Source organism: Hibiscus syriacus, unplaced genomic scaffold (assembly GCF_006381635.1).
Source record: "Hibiscus syriacus cultivar Baekdansim isolate YM2019G1 unplaced genomic scaffold, ASM638163v2 tig00116951_pilon, whole genome shotgun sequence".
Classification (NCBI taxonomy): domain Eukaryota; kingdom Viridiplantae; phylum Streptophyta; class Magnoliopsida; order Malvales; family Malvaceae; genus Hibiscus; species Hibiscus syriacus.
In genome coordinates this window covers 669,121-685,527 of record NW_024063482.1, presented here as the reverse complement: position 1 = coordinate 685,527, position 16,407 = coordinate 669,121, and the positions used below count along the sequence as shown (strand labels likewise).

The following is a 16,407-nucleotide window of genomic DNA, read 5'->3' as shown; positions in this document are numbered from 1 at the left end:
TCAACCACTCTATGTTGGCATATATACTTTTTAAAACACTTTTCACTTCGATTTATGCCTAGAATCGGCTAAACCGTAGCTCTGATACCATTAATGTAACACCCCAAATCCGGAATCCGAGTGTCACATTGACCTTTTAAAACATGTATTTGTATAAAATAGTGAGTAATTTAAAACTTTATAATTATAATGACTAATTTACATAAAAGACATTTTCATTATTATAAAACAAATCAGAGCGTGTATATTTCACTTATTATTTACATATACTATTCGAAACTTTATAAAACTGTTCATAGCTTAAACAATATATTCTTTTGAAAACATGCCAACTAGAACTTTATATACTAAAATACATATTATTCACCTCTTTTCTGATCTGATCTTTAGTAAGGAGAACTGACCTGTCTTGCTCCACATTGCTCTTTACTCTTCTCGAAACCTACGTGTAAATCACTTACACGCTAAGTCAAAGACTTAGTGAGGCATATAAACATGTAAGGTAAACGGTAACTAATAATCATACCTAAACAATTATTACTATCATTTCATACCACTCATACTTTTACATGTAACGAATATATGCATACATATATGGCATTATCATATCTCTTATCTCATGTTCCTATGATCTCTTATGTCCATATAACATATACCATAACCAATTGCCATATACATATCACGTCATGTAAACCATATTATACTATCATAAACACGTACCCAAGCAACTATATTATCATCTTCATTTCTTTCTTATTTTATCAGTATCATTGATTCCTTTCATCATATGGTCTTATAAGTTACCATTTGTACAATCAATATCACACATGAAATTCCACAAGGAAACAAGCATATTATCATATCACTTTATTAATATTATCTATTTAATAGCCCATGATACACATGTGAGAACTAAAGATATGCGAGTACATAGAGGTTGTGCACTAATGCTGTCACCACAGCTCATATAATTGCACCGAAGTGCCACGTATAATTACACCGGAGTGCCGCGTAGAATTGCACCGTAGTGCCATATAATAATGTCCATAAGGACCACATATCATTCCTTAAGAATCATATACATATACTAGGGATCAAGTATGTGTCTCACCAGACTTCACACATGTTCCAAAGAATACATATATGTCCCGAAGGACCACATATCATTCCTTAAGAATAATATACATATGCCAAGGATCAAGTATGTGTCTCACCAGACTTCACACATGTTCCAAAGAATACATATATGTCCTGAAGGACCACATAGACCCTCGACTCTTGGCATACCAATTATACCCCTAGCTCTCATGACACATAACATGGGCATTATCTTTTATATCCTTTTACATATTCATGTAACCATATCATATATTCATATAAGCTCATGGTTTCATTCACATATACATGTAATCAAATAGTTCATGTCAATTCTCATATGAGTTCATATTCATATAAACATAGGATTCACCCTCATGTATTACATATACTTTCTCTTTCATATAGCTCATAACATTTCTCATGTGTTCATATGACATGTAAATCATTGTCATCTTATCATGTTATCACATAAACATATCATCTTACAATACATACAAAAACACATCAATACATATATTCACATATACCTATCATTTCATTATCCTTATTATTATTCTTATCATCACCATTAATCCCTTTTACTTACCATATTCATATCAATAACACATATACTCATGCACACATATAAATCATAACCAATACATACTTTTATGAATTCATGTTTTTCACTATTGGAAATAGACTTATCGCAAGTCTTATTTTCCATTGAACCTCATATACTAAATAATATGCACTCACCTGAGCCTTGTTTGCTTTGAATCAATCTTAATCCTTAGATTGTTCCAGAACAAGCTTTATTCTATATCTACATCATAATAATACATTGATACATATCAGTATACTAATTGATATCTTCTAAATTGTCACTTCTTAGGCTAAAAGAAAAGCCCATTTCATCTTTTAATGAAGGTATGCATCGATGCACTGCACAGTGTATCGATGCATTCCCTATCGGTGCATCGATGCACTACCTGTGCATCGGTGCATAAAATACATTCGATATTTGTTTATTACTGGGATGCATTGATGTATGCCTTATGCATCGATGCACCAATTGCATTCGATGTTTTTAGTTTAAAAGAGTGCATCGATGCACTACTTGTGCATCGATACACCTTTAAACAATTTCTGGGTTTTAACCTTGATGCATCGGTGCACTATGAATATGCATCGATTCACTCTGCCCAGAATCCTCTTTTTAAACCCGAAAATTCATTCTTTTTGGATTAAATCCTTCATATTTCAACCCCTTTCATATTCCTAACTTACATATACATAATTAAACTCATTAATATTCATTTATCTCATCTTTAACCTCTAAATTCCATCTTTCATATGGAAATCAATAATCATACCCAATTTTCCATGTTATCCAAACTTAATTCTAACACTTCTAACTTCTTATTCTTATAGATGACAAGTCAAATTCATCCTCCAAATTCATTTAAACCTTCTTATTCAAAATTTCACTTAAAAACTCATTTTCTTTAATCTCTTCTAACCTCTTCATCTTTGAGTTTTCACTTATATTTAGACTTCTTTAAGCTTTCTTACTTTCCAAAGAATCAAAACCAACTTAGAATTCAAATAATAATCAACTAATAAAAATTCTCACCTTTGTTATTAACTTCCACGCGTGAAGAAGAAAGGAGAAGAAGAAAACTCTGAAAACTCATTTCCCACGTTTTTATATCCCCTAAAAGAGAAATAAAATCTTCTCTTAGAAAAGACCATAATACCCTTATTACTTTCAAACTTTACTATTAAATCCAACCTCAAAATTCTCCAATTAAAATTCTGAACTTTTAACTTATTTCGAAATTGAACACAATGCTTCCAAAATTCACCTTTAGGTCACTAGCCTGATATTGAGGATGTTACAATTGCTTTGCGGTCTTTGCATCAGAAATTTTTTCAAAGGTAGATTCGTCTACACCTTGTAAAATAAAGAACAACACTCTTTTATCTTTTTTTGAGATTACTTCAGTATCATTTTCTCTTCATTTGATTGGGTTGCTTTTGCTGCTGCATTTTTACTTTGATACCACTTGTTGAAAGCGTAAATGGGTACGCGATAATTTATAACTCGTACGCTATTATTAATACAAAACAAAAATACAAATATGATACAAACACTAGCAACAACTAGTTTACAAATACAACTCCGTTATTCAAAGCTTTGCTAAGCTTTAATTTCTAACTCTCGATTTTTTCTATCTCACTTTTTGCTTGTATACATACTAAAGCTGATCTACACAGATATTTATAAGTATAGTAAACCGCCTAACATTGCTTCTAATATATTTGTTTTTCCACATTATTAAGCTTCTTACCGTGATTGAATTTTGCACTTGTTTTCCCATACAAGTTGTTGGCCACCTTATTGCCACATAATATTCGTATCACCACCTCAGTTAATCCTAATGAAGAATTTTGTTTGTTACTGCTGCATCACCACTTTGCTGTTGCAATTTCATCACGTTTTTTATCTCCACACTTTTCTTAACTATTCTAGATGTTGTTTGTTGCTTTCTTTAAATGCTTTTACTTCAAAGTTGCTTCCAAGCTTTGCCGACATCCAAACCTTTAAGAAATCAGGTTTGATTTCTAATAATTATACAGTTTTTTATCGTTGAGGTTTAAAAAGTTATGAAACAGATACTAACACAATAAGTTGCTAATAGAATAATCATTCAGCCGTTAACGTTAGATCATGGTTATATATGTGTGTGTGAATCCTTAATTTAGAAGAAAGAAGAAAAACAAAGCTTGGAAAAGAAGAACAAATGAGCAGAAAAATGGTCTGTTTTAATATCGTCCTAAGGGGTTCGTTCAAGTTGTAGAAATGGAGACCTAATTTAGGATTTCACATAGTTCCTTTCGAGTTATGGACACTGGCCATGGGAATGGAGCCAGTAAGAGTTCAAAAATAGACATAGAAGAAAATGATGGTAATGTAACCAATAAGAGATCGAGGATGATCTTATATTAATAATTTCCCTAAATAACCATGATTCAATTGTGACATTAAGGTTGATTTGTCTCGACTTGTAGATATTGCACCATTTTTAGTATTTGTAGGCAGTGCAATTTTCCATGCAAGATTGTATGTGAATTTTTCTTGAAACTTTGCGTTAGTCGGTGATTGTTATTGTTTAGTAGAGTTGGGGGCATGTTCAATGCTTGGTCTGTCTACAAATATGCACCAGAGTCAAAAATGGTATTTATAAATCCTGATTGAGTCAGGTCAATAGTAGAGTTGTTAAAAAAATTCAATATGTTGGATTAAATTTGAAAATTCAAATATTCAATTCGTTTTTTGATTTTTAGATAATTTGGATTGTATATAAGAAGAAAAAAAAGAATGATAAAATAAATTAAATTTTAATTTTGGATTATCCAAAATTTTGATGAAAATTAAACTTTTAGAATTTAGATAGCCTTCAGCCCAACAAATATATTTATTTTGAACCCTTTTAATAATTTTTTAATAGAATCTGCTAGTCTTATTAAAAAAAAATGAATATCCAAAATTATTATAAGACTTTACAACTATCATAGTAAATTAAATACATAATTTGACATTTTCCGATAACATTGAAACTAGTCACTTTAGATCATATAAGGACATACATGGAAAAGGTTAAAAACACAACCAAAGGAATTAAATAAAAAATAGATACAAGCAAATTTGATTGCATCGGCAAACGAACCACCAGAGGGGGTTAAGTTATTGAAAGATGACCAAGAACCATAAATTAGAGTCGAGCTTCGTGAGAAACTATCCACGATCATATAATCGAGTATCCAAATTTAATCTAAGAGTTCATATCTAAGAAGATCAAATGGATTACAAATAAGCACCATCTTGATCAGTCGTGACGTCGTCAAATCCAACCCTGAGAAAAATAAAAAAAATGGTCAAACGATCGAAAATAGACACCCCTGTAATCACCAATTTTATTCCAATATATTACTACAAAAAAGGAAAGCAAAAAAAAAATGAAAAAGAGGGACAAAATCCCTTAATATCTGGGGCATCCAATGCCCCGACTGTTGAACTGGTTACTACCACCATCTCTCTGCCATCTCCACTCCCATGCTACCATCACTGTGCCATCAACCGATCCCTGCTCAACCACAGAAAATCACATGCACACAAGCAAAGAAAATTGTAAAATTTTTAGATTTTTCAACGTACGATTGTAACCCGAGAATGGTTTATTTAAACACTCGAAAATCATTTATAAATGGAGGGACTCTCCCTATTTTTACAGAACAATACAATCAATCTTTACCCTTTCATTTTTTCCACAGAGAGCAATACAACACCAAATGATTTTAATTTTCGAACTAACAAGGAGAGAAGATGTTATCATTCGGCCAAAGATTCGTCGGCATTGGGGACTTCGATGGTTAATCCGAGCAGTGAGAAGGCTCGTCTTGGCCTTAGGAACGTCATACTTCAGAACCACCCCGATCCGACGACTGAAAATAGAAATCGAAGTGTTGGAAGTCGAGAAGTTTACGGCTTGTTTCATGGACTTTGAGGTCGGATCTCACAAAACGATGGTCAGATATGCAACTTCCACAACAAGATGAACGAACCATTAAAGTTTGGTGGCCAACGACCACCGACGACGATGGTCGACGGGTGACGTCGATGCTAGTCCTCGGTTGCTAGAGAGAAGGGAGAGCATTTTATGGGAGGAGAGAGAGAGTGAAGAAGAAAAATGAAGAAAAAAAAGGAAAAAGGGTTTTATAACCCAATCCAGCCGATGTCGTTTTGTCCCAATCCCATGTGTTTTGGTCTCGGTGGTCTAATCATGTGTGCAACCATCACTGTTTTCTCCCGTGTTCATTTTGGTCTCAATTTCAACTTAATTCACTTATTTTTAAAAATTTTGTCCTTATTATGATATTTACCATTTTTAATGTTTTAGTACTAACTTATTGGTTTATTTTCTTTCAGGCCCCTCTACTTTACGCGTGTTTTTGTATTTTGGTCACATGTAGTGATTGTTTTAATTTCATTTTAATATTATTGGTCTAATCCTGTAATTTTTGCATTTTTGTTTATTAGTGCATATTTGGCTTATAAAAAATGGTAAATCTTTCTTAGGTCCCCCATATTTAGCTGTGTATTCACATATTTGTTGCTGGATCGGGCCGATTCGATTTTATTCCGATTTGCTGGGTCTTCATGCACCATTGCCCTTTTTATTTTTCTAGAAATTGTTTATATCTAAAACTGGGTGACTCTTGCATTGAACCCCCATAACTTTGTCGTATTTTCTATTTTGGTCAATATTCCTTTGTTTCTTGTTTACTTCAAATTTTGGATGTTAATTTTATTAGTTTTCATTATGGTTGTTCATATGTATTTGTTTTTATAACGAATCTGATGCCCTTGTTTATATTATTTTTATTATGGTAACTCGTTCATGACATTATTTCGAATTGCATACTATTTTTTGTTCATATTGCATTTTAACCCTTTTATTTTTTTATTAATATTCTAACATTAATACGACCTTCTGGTGACCTGCTCTAGGGTACGATCCACATTATTTATGGCCCGGGTAAAATTTAATTTTTTTAAATTATTAATCTGCTAAATTTCTAACTTCTAACTTTTTATGTTCGAATCATTTTACGACCTCGCAACGACCGACCCTAAGCTATGACTTGCGTTATCTATGGTATGGGTAACATTTTAAATATTAACCCCTAACTTCTAATTTTATTCGATTGGTTTATTTTCTATTATTTACATTGATGCCCTTTAAATTTCTATTGTTTTAATTTATGCCTTTATTTTTCAACATTTATATTTTAGTCCTTTAAACACTAATTTTTGAATTTTTTGTAATTTCTTAATTTAAGCTTTAATTTATGTTTTCTTTTATTTTGGTCCTTTATTTAATGAACTTTAATTTCAACTTTACATTTTTAAATTCCTTTTAATTTAGTCTTTGATAAATCACTTTTCTTATTAGATTTAGTCCTTAATTTTTTTTTGAAATAGGGTACTCTGTATTAAAAACAATAACAAAGTACACCATCTCAAGGACCTCATTAAAACCTCCCTACCCCTAAATGGAGGAAAAAGAGTGTACCTTGAAATAGAAAGTATCTTATACAAGAATAGCTTAAATAACTAACATTTATACCCCAATCACGACCCATAAAGCTAACTCCAATACAGTTCAAACCATAAAAAACTAGAACAACAAGAGAAGCATCTGCAGAACTGAAGCAAAACCCTACAACAATTGAAAAGATCCGAAACACATCAGAGAGCAAAATTCACCAAACCTAATCATCCAAAAATAACTGACCACCTCTCCAAATGACATCAGACAGCTCAATTCAAAACCAAAACATAAACCCACTATAATCATGGAAACACTAGGCCTCGACCAGCGACACAAAGATACTCTTATCTCTACAAGCAACCCCAAACCAATTCTATAATAATCGAACACCAAGCAGCCGTCATAAATAATTAAGGAAAAAGATCGAAACCATGCAGCATGGTTCAAGGAACAATCCTCCACATGTATCATAGCAAAACCAACAGTCAGAGATAATCACAGACTAGCGAAAGAGAAGAGGATAATCATGCTTAGTGAAACAGTTCTAGTGAACCAGAGAGGGGAGGGGATCGATAGACTGGAGCAGTACTCAGAATAGAATGGCTAAAAACTTTAAATGCTAGCAGCCCAATTATCAAGGGCAGCTCCCAAAAAACCAAACAAACCAACATTTTCAAGACCAGGCAGATTCAAATATCAGAGGTGAAGAGTTACTCCAATGTGCGCTACTGACCCACATCGATTACCAAAAATAGTTATTCATACTCATCAATTTCCAAACAATAGGGAATCGCGACAATGAACAAAATCTTGAATGCTCGGAATCAGCAAGGGCTAAAGAGTATTAGCCCAAACACCTATATGAACCATAACATAATGAAATAGTTGATCTGCCGAAAAAGACTTGCCATGAAATCTACTATTGTTCCGACACAACCATACTTTCCAAATAATACTAAAAAACCCAATATTCCATAGAGCCCGAAATTTCTTTTTGATTTTTTGAGAAATCCATACCTGCAACAAGTCTTTAACATTCGAAGGAAACACCATGCAAATATGCCACAAGGAGCACCAACGTTGCCTAATATGCCATACAGCCTCGCATTGAACCAATATATGATTTATAGATTCTGGAAAACAATGACAGAAAGAACAAAAGGAATGATCAGAAACTGGAACACCTTGCTTTACCAGTTCAGAGATAACTGACAGTCTTTGATGCACTATTTTCCATACAAAACCTGACGCTTTTGGTGGCACAAATTTGCACCAGACATCTCTCCATATCGGATCTTCCAATTTGCCTATTGATGACGCCCTATGGAAAAATGATTTCGGAGAATAACAACCATCAACAGAGCCTGCCCAATTCAACTTATTTATAGTAGGGACCGTACTAACGACTTTGTTTAATACCTCCATGAAATTCAACCAAAGAGCTTTTTCCCATTCGAAAAGGCCTCTCCTAAGCTCAATCTTCCATACCCATACATCAGTCACCCAAATCCCAAACTCAAATATATTCCCGGACATTTTTAAGGCCAAACCAAATATTATAGGGAAGGAAGTTTTAAGAGAATTCATTTCAGACCAGTTATCATTCCAAAAATTGATTTTAACTCCATTACCCATTATGCAAGAAAAATCAGCATTCATATTCCCATCCTGAGAAGCAATCGGGTTAACAATGTTCTGCCAGACCCAAGAGGAATTTCGCGCATTGACCTCTCTTGGAACAATCGAATCAAGACTGTAATTGTACTTAACAACTATGATTTTTTCCCAAAGACTTTCGCTATCCGTACTAAACCGTCAAAACCACTTATTTAGCAAGGCTCGATTTCTTGTTTGAACATCGAAGATACCCAATCCCCCATGAGATTTCGGCCCACAAATAGTTTTCCATTTTAACCAGTGGATTGTTCTCTCATAATTACCCTTCCAGACAAAAGAGGCAATGAGTTTATCTATAGAGTCAGCAACTGATTTAGGAATATAGAATAATGACATGAAGTAAACAGGTAAATTCGATAATACAGATCTGATCAACGTAAGCCTATCCACAAAGGATAAGAATTTAGTTTTCCAGCTCTATAAGCGAGACTGTACCTTCTCCAAAACTTGTTTCCAAAGAGACTTCAAATTCTTTTTGTGTCCTAATGGAAGGCCCAAGTATGTCGAAGGAAGAAAAGCCCAACCGTAATTAATTGAATTCGCCCAATTTCTAATCCTGCTGTTATCTACATTGATACCAAAAATCTTTGATTTTGAAATATTTAATTTCAAGCCCGCCGCTAGCTCAAAAATTTTTAGAACACGATTGAAATTCTTTAAACTCTGATCGTTTGCAACCGAAAAAATCAACAGATTGTCTGCGAATTGGATGTGAGAAATATCAGTGTTTCCGAACCCTACTCCTACATTACCGCACAACCTAATGACAGTCGCTTTCTTGAGCATACCACTAATAGCCTCCCCAACAACATTAAAAAGTAATGGCGATAAGGGACAATCCTGCCTTAGTCCACGCTTAATAGAAAACCTGTCCGAAGGACAACCATTAACAAGAACGGCAATAGATGATGTCGAGATGCAGAAATGGACCCACTTTCTCTATCTTTTGCCAAACCCCATCTTCTTAAGAATCAGACTTAGAAAGTGCCAGTCAACAGAGTCATACACATTTCTAAAATCAACATTAAAAATCAAAGCTTCTTTTTTTTCTTAGAAAGGTCATCAATGACTTCATTTGCTATCAGGACGCAATCGACAATCTGTTTACCTACAATAAACGCAAACTGGTTCTCCCCCACCACCTCTTTGAGACAAGAAGCCATTCTCCTTGCCATAACCCGAGAAACTATTTTATTCAAACTTCCCACCAGCGAAAGTGGTCTATAATCCTCCGGAGAAACCGCCTCATCTATCTTCGGGATAAGAGATATGAAGGAATTATTGAAAGATGAATCCTCAATAAGACATAAACGACATGACATATTCCTTGATAACCAACCAAATTTTTTTAAAGAAATCCAGATTGAAACCATCCGGACCGGGCGCTCGTGACCCATCAGACGAATTAATAACAAACCAAACCTCTTCTTCAGAAAATAGTCTTTCAAGTAGCCTTCTTGAACCAACACTTAATCTCTTAACCGGGATCTCCTATTTTTTAACTGTAATTGTCTTTGCATCATTGTAAAAACCCCGAAAGTAGGAGACAAAGGCTTGCTGAATCTTACCTTGATTTTTTAAAACACGATTATTAACCTTCAGTTTAGAAATCTGGTTTCGTTTCGCTCTAGAAGAAGCCGTTAAGTGGAAAAACTTCATGTTTATGTCGCCTTCTTTGAACCATTTAAGTCTGGATTTTTGAAGCCACTCGTGTTCTTCTTTTCTCAAAAGTGCCCACAACCGAGCCTTCATAGCCACTAGATCAGTCTGATCAGAAATTGAGTTGGGGTTCGAAATACACATTTTTTCTAAATCATCGATTTGTTTCCCAATATTTTCCACATAATCTATTTTGTTATCACAGATTGATCTTTCCCTTTCTTTTGTCACGGCCTTAGTAAGCGACAACGACTGCAGAATGCCTTTACCTCTATTAGTCCTCCACACTTCCTTAATTCTATCAACAAGAATTGGATCTTCGACCCAACGGTTGAACCATTTAAAAGGCCTAAACACTTTTTTTCCTTCCTAACTTTTAATACAACCGGGTTATGATCCGAAACACTTCTTGAAAGAGTAAACTGCACCATCCCCGAAAAAAGGCAGGCAATATCTGAAGAAATCAGAAACATATCCAATCTACTAGCAGCCATACTCACTCCGCTCCTAAACCATGTAAATAAAATGCCAATGACTGGAACATCAATCAGGTCCCACCGTGAAATAAAATCGTCAAAAATACGCCTCGCAATAGGGAGATCAGAGGCCCATATTCTTTCAGAAGCCAACCTTACAACATTAAAATCCCCCTACAATAACTGGACAATTGAGGTTTGTAATAACATAACTAAGTTAGTCAAAAAAATTAGCTCTCTCGTTATGCGTATTTGGCTTATATACGTTAACAAAACCAATCTCTAAATTGTTGAACAACAATCTGCCTTTCACAGCCACAATTCTCCTTTGAATAACCTTGCTGGTAATCTTAAATACATTACAATCCCATAGAGTAATAAGACCTCCTAAGGCTCCAACAGCAGGCGCAAAAATCAAATCCCTAAAAAAAACCCCTCAACATCCGGTCTATATTTGCAGTAATCTCACCCACTTTAGATTCCTAAAAGAAAGCTAGACTAGGCTTATTTGACTCTAAGACCCGACTAATGGCTCTTAATTTTACATTTTGTCTCAATCCTCTAATGTTTCAACTAAAAACTGAGAGACTCATATCCAAATTGAAACTAACACACAAGAAAACCTAAAACAGAAATCAGACCCAATTCAACGCTTACCCGATTGATCGTTCTACTCCAATCTTTGGATCACCTCCTCTTTCGACACTGAGAAGACAACACCCAAAGCCTCTCCAACACAAAAAGTAGCCATCGCTTCCTTATTGAAACCCACCTGATCAGCTGTTGCATCCCTCGCAGAGCAATCACGAACCACTGAACTCCCTATAACAACATGACTTGATTTTTGTCTATTCGAAATCTTCTTTTTTCTTTTTGATACATTACTTTTGGTAGGACTACTATTATCAACCACATTTCTCCCATCCTCAGGTCTAGAAAAGAAAATAAATTCACTTGTATTAGAAATAGCATTGAAAGACTTCGAGGATTGATCATTTACAACCCTATGAAGATTTTCTGGAAGACCCTCACCCCCTAATCTGATTGATGACACTTCTTCGATGGGGATATCCAAAAACCTTGAGCAATTAGATAATGATTGGGTCTGCCATTCTTGCCCAACATCTCTATTAAGAGACAAATGCCCAACACTTTTATCCGCACACAATATCTGTAGCCCATTATTTTCCAAGACTGGAACTTCATGCAGATTTTCTGCCACCGCACCTCTCATATCCACCTCAGCTTCCACTACCTCCCATTATCTGCTCCCATGCTATTAGAATTAACGTTCCTCCGACAGAGTGAAGCATGCGAGGCAACATTACAAACATCATCCTCGGGACCAATACTATCGGCATGTTCATCTTCTAACAATGTTTCGTTACCCTCCTCCATAGCATCTGAACCCCATGTACCACCATTAGGCATCGACCCGTCTATGAAAACTCGAGGCTCTTCCTGAACTTCTATTGTAATTTTGAAGGAGTAAAAGCTACCATTGCAAACAATGGAAACTTTCTCGGGAATATCTAAAGCATATTGAACTTCCAGTAATATCTTAGCAACATTAAACCTTGTCCGCTTGCTAGTGTTTTCTTCAATCATTAACACTTTACCCCATATACTTCCCAACTCTCTGAAAAATTTATCACTCAACACTCTTAATGGAACATCCATCAAATGAATCCAAACTTTAATTCTAACTTTGTTCTCATAACCATCCAATAGTCCGAGCACATCAAACCAACGAGAAATCCATTCTTCTCTATTGTACCAACACACCTTTCGATCGGATTCACTTTTAAATTGAATGACAACCAGTAAATCATGCCAATTGCTTACTTTAATGTTAAACCCTTCTGCATTGAAAGCTGTCTGAATGATATCTTCATTGTACATATTTTTTATTTTCCCCACTAAACAAAACTTCCTCCACAAAACATCCAAGCTCTGTTGAGATTTCTATCAGCCACTGACCTCGGGGTCTTAGGTTTTCTCTCATTATCATGAAAAACTCTAATCTTAAAACCATCCAAAATCCTACCATCTGCTCTACGGACCGCTGTATCTGCTTCATATTTCCTTCTGAACCTAACAAACGCAAAGGTTGATTCAGCTGCTAGTCTTCTTCTGTTTCGGTACGCTATAAAAACATCGATCACGTCTCCATAAGACTGAAATGCCTCCTTAAGAGTTCTTGAGAAAATCCTTTCACTCACATTGTTTACGAACACAGAATTTAGTCCTTAAATTTAGACTCCTTTAAATTTGCTCTCTAAACTTTTAATTTAGGAGAATTTTTTATTTGGCCCTTGATTATGCTCGAGGTTCCAAATTAATTATTCAATTCAATCATTGACTAAAATTAATTAGGATTAATATTAGAGCCTCCATCTTAGGCCTAATCTCACATTTAGTCCTTAAATTAGGAAAATTCTTAATTTGGTCATCGCTTTTGCTCGAGGTTATAATTTAATTATTCAAATTGTATAATTGATTAAAATTGATAGTTTAGATCCTCAATTTTAGGTTTAATTTAAACTTAGTCCTTTAATCTAAGAGAATTTTTGATTTTGCCTTCACTTATGCTTGAGGTTCCATTTTGGCTATTCAATTCAATAATTTACCAAAAATGATTAGGATTAATATTAGAGCCTACACTTTTCAGGTTTAATCCCCTATATTCTTTAAATCTCATAATTTGACACTTTAGGTTAGGGGAAGCCTTAATTAATTCACCTAGCATAATTAAGTATAATAAAAAATTGTTTGCTTGCATTTGGAATTAAAGTAGTAAGACAATGTTGATTTACCAAGGAGTTAATGGCGTATCCTCCGCATTATGCTCAGGGGTGACTATTGGTGACTCCTGAAGTAGGTTGACATTCTTTTCGAAAACCCTGCCATGTTTCCAAAATTCGAAGGCAAGGTTCGATTATTGGGCATAATAATTGATCTCCCGCATTCATGCTAGGGGCAAACATTGTTAGCTTAAATAAACGAACATCCTTTTCAACTGTGCATCTATAGTGAATTCTCGATTAAATAACGTTCGAACTCAGAATTTCCAATTTTAAATATAGGATAATCAACTACGTATCGATTTTTGAGCGTTGTGGGAGTGATAATCCTTCCTCGCGCGTAATTGACTCTCGAACCCATTTTCTGGTTTTCGTAGACCCTAAACTTGGTATTTTGATAAAAACATATTTTATTAGAACTACCGTGTTTTTATGGTGTCCAGATCGCACCTTAAAATGATTGGCGGAGACTTCTCACATTTCAAAAATCTTTTCAAATAAAAATCCTTAAGTCGTACTAATTTTTTTTCAACCGGGTGAAAAACGGTAACTACAACCCCCAAGTAAGAGATTGTTCGAAAGTGAGTTGGTGTGAGATGCTTCGTAATTTTCATTAGCTTTGTCTGGTGGTCCATTATTGCTGGAGCTCTTGCCATTCGGACTGTGGTCCAAACTTCCTTTGTCAAACGGCCAAAATGGAGCTGGGTCATTTGTCACAACAATGGTCAAATTCCTTGTCGGGTCTAGGATTTTGTTCCCAGCTTTGTTTCGGAATAGCCCATTGCATGCTCCGTATTGATTTTCTCCAAAACTAATCAAATTCAAGGTAGGCATGGATTGATAAAGATATTTGAGAATGTGGTTGTAATTTTTACATAGTTTAAATATTTTTTATTAATTACTTAATTTTATATATACTAAATTTATATAATTTCATACTTTTAAATTTCTAATATAACATTTCAAATTCTTTAATATAAAATTCTTAAGTTCTTACTTGATTGGAAGTACTCTCAAATTAATGCTTGTAATCTGGGTCTTACCTTTACTGGCTTTGCTGCCCGCATTTTGCTGACTTACCCTTGCTTTCAGCATTTGTCAGATCATCATTCTTAGCCTTGCCAATTAATTCCCTAATATTCCTTCCATTATCTTCAATTCTCCTATTAATTTTACTTAATATAATGATTTTATTGATAATATATAAAAATTACGCGTTAACATAAAAATAATATTAATAAACAAAAAATATTTTATTCTCTAATCTGAGAGTGGCACAAAATTTATTTTAGAAAAATTAGGTGATCACCTTGTTCATGAGAATTTGCTGTATATAGAAATGAAACCATCATAACATATAAATTTATCGTCATTATAATATGACACCTGCATGTCTCTCGTTTTGAAACAAATTGTCAGCAAATTAAGTGCTTTTATCCCGACTTTCAGTATTTAATAAATATTATTATATAAAAAAGATTTTAAGAAATAATTAAATTAAGACACTTGCTAATAAAATTTTGGAATTTGTTATAATATGCAAATACAAAGGTGATCTCCTAACTAGAGCAACTTATACTTCATAAAGCCGGAGAGAAGAAAACAGTTGAGCTTGTCCCTCGAAAGTATGGATCCTTCCTCCCTTCAGGGACTAAATTCTCCACTAGGTTTGCTTCAATGTTTCTCATTAAGTAACGAGCTTTTTCTCGACCAAGCTTTCCTTTCTCATGGTGATGGCTCGAGAGCTCATAATGGATCATTTGATGAAGGAGAAGAAAAACAAGTCCCCAAGAAGGAAACATCATACCGTGGTGTTAGGAAGCGACCATGGGGGAAATACGCGGCGGAGATAAGGGATTCGACAAGGCATGGCATTCGGGTTTGGCTCGGAACATTCGAAAGTGCAGAGGCAGCTGCTTTAGCTTATGATCAAGCTGCCTTATCGACACAGGGTCCAAAGGCGGTGCTCAACTTCCCCATCGAAAGAGTCCGGGAGTCGCTTCGAAACATGAATTACTATTGCAAGGAAGGTACCTCACCGGCCATAGAACTAAAGCAGAGGAATTATTTACAAAGGAAATTGATGGACAAGAGAAATGAAAAGAAGCAGCAGCCGTTGCAGGCCAAGAATAATGTGCTGGTGTTAGAAGATTTAGGATCTGAATACTTGGAGGAACTTTTGAGCACCTCTGAAAGTAGTAACTCTTGCTTCAAAAACTAAATTAGCTTACAACAGCTTTCATGTATATATTCTCTTTTTTCTTCTCCATTGTTATATAATTGTCAAGGTAGATGTAATGTCATGCGGACTTTCTCCGGCTGGTGCGCTCTGTTTCTTCTTCTTCCTTTTTTCAGTTGAAAAATTAAAGCCTGAATAACTTGTCTCAAGCTTAGCTGCAATCTAGAGAATGTTAAGTTGAATATATTGGACGTTGCATTTCGTTAGCCAACTTTCATATTATTTATGAGACTAATTATGTACATATATAAAGAATCTATTGAGAAACCCTAATGATAGAAGTAAATGTTGTTTTTTTGTAGTGCTTGAATTGAAATAATTATGTCTATAAAGGATATGTGCAATGCCAATAGACT

At 34.6% G+C, this 16,407-nt stretch overlaps 3 protein-coding genes across 3 annotated transcripts; 1 reads left to right on the top strand and 2 right to left on the bottom strand.

Moving 5' to 3' along the window:
- Positions 1–5,123: 5,123 nt before the first annotated feature.
- On the bottom strand, positions 5,124–9,833 carry LOC120188950. Its single transcript, XM_039192318.1, has 4 exons — positions 9,829–9,833; positions 9,309–9,741; positions 8,214–8,891; positions 5,124–5,228 (listed from the first exon to the last, which is right to left on the bottom strand). Exons 1-4 carry the CDS (start codon positions 9,831–9,833, stop codon positions 5,124–5,126), a joined length of 1,221 nt encoding a protein of 406 aa, XP_039048249.1.
- A 71-nt stretch (positions 9,834–9,904) lies between these two features.
- LOC120188948 lies at positions 9,905–10,676 on the bottom strand. Its single transcript, XM_039192317.1, has 3 exons — positions 10,470–10,676; positions 10,291–10,364; positions 9,905–10,199 (listed from the first exon to the last, which is right to left on the bottom strand). Exons 1-3 carry the CDS (start codon positions 10,674–10,676, stop codon positions 9,905–9,907), a joined length of 576 nt encoding a protein of 191 aa, XP_039048248.1.
- A 4,703-nt stretch (positions 10,677–15,379) lies between these two features.
- On the top strand, positions 15,380–16,128 carry LOC120188664 (ethylene-response factor C3-like). The gene has a single exon (XM_039192076.1). The coding sequence runs from the start codon at positions 15,440–15,442 to the stop codon at positions 16,031–16,033; it is 594 nt and encodes a 197-aa protein (XP_039048007.1). The 5' UTR covers positions 15,380–15,439; the 3' UTR covers positions 16,034–16,128.
- The last annotated feature ends 279 nt before the right edge of the window (positions 16,129–16,407 follow it).

Excerpts from the sequence above, each read along its gene's own strand:
- LOC120188948 (XM_039192317.1), bottom strand. The coding sequence starts at position 10,676 with ATGTGTATTTCGAACCCCAACTCAATTTCTGATCAGACTGATCTAGTG. Across the intron at positions 10,365-10,469 it reads ACCAGATTTCTAAACTGAAG|GAGATCCCGGTTAAGAGATT; the intron begins GTTAATAATCGT and ends GTTAAAAAATAG. Across the intron at positions 10,200-10,290 it reads TTTTCTGAAGAAGAGGTTTG|GAATATGTCATGTCGTTTAT; the intron begins GTTTGTTATTAA and ends TTGGTTATCAAG.
- LOC120188664 (XM_039192076.1), top strand. The coding sequence starts at position 15,440 with ATGGATCCTTCCTCCCTTCAGGGACTAAATTCTCCACTAGGTTTGCTT.
- LOC120188950 (XM_039192318.1), bottom strand. Across the intron at positions 8,892-9,308 it reads GGAAACAAGTTTTGGAGAAG|AACATTGTTAACCCGATTGC; the intron begins GTACAGTCTCGC and ends TGGGTCTGGCAG. Across the intron at positions 5,229-8,213 it reads ATGTTAAAGACTTGTTGCAG|GGATCGGTTGATGGCACAGT; the intron begins GTATGGATTTCT and ends GTGGTTGAGCAG.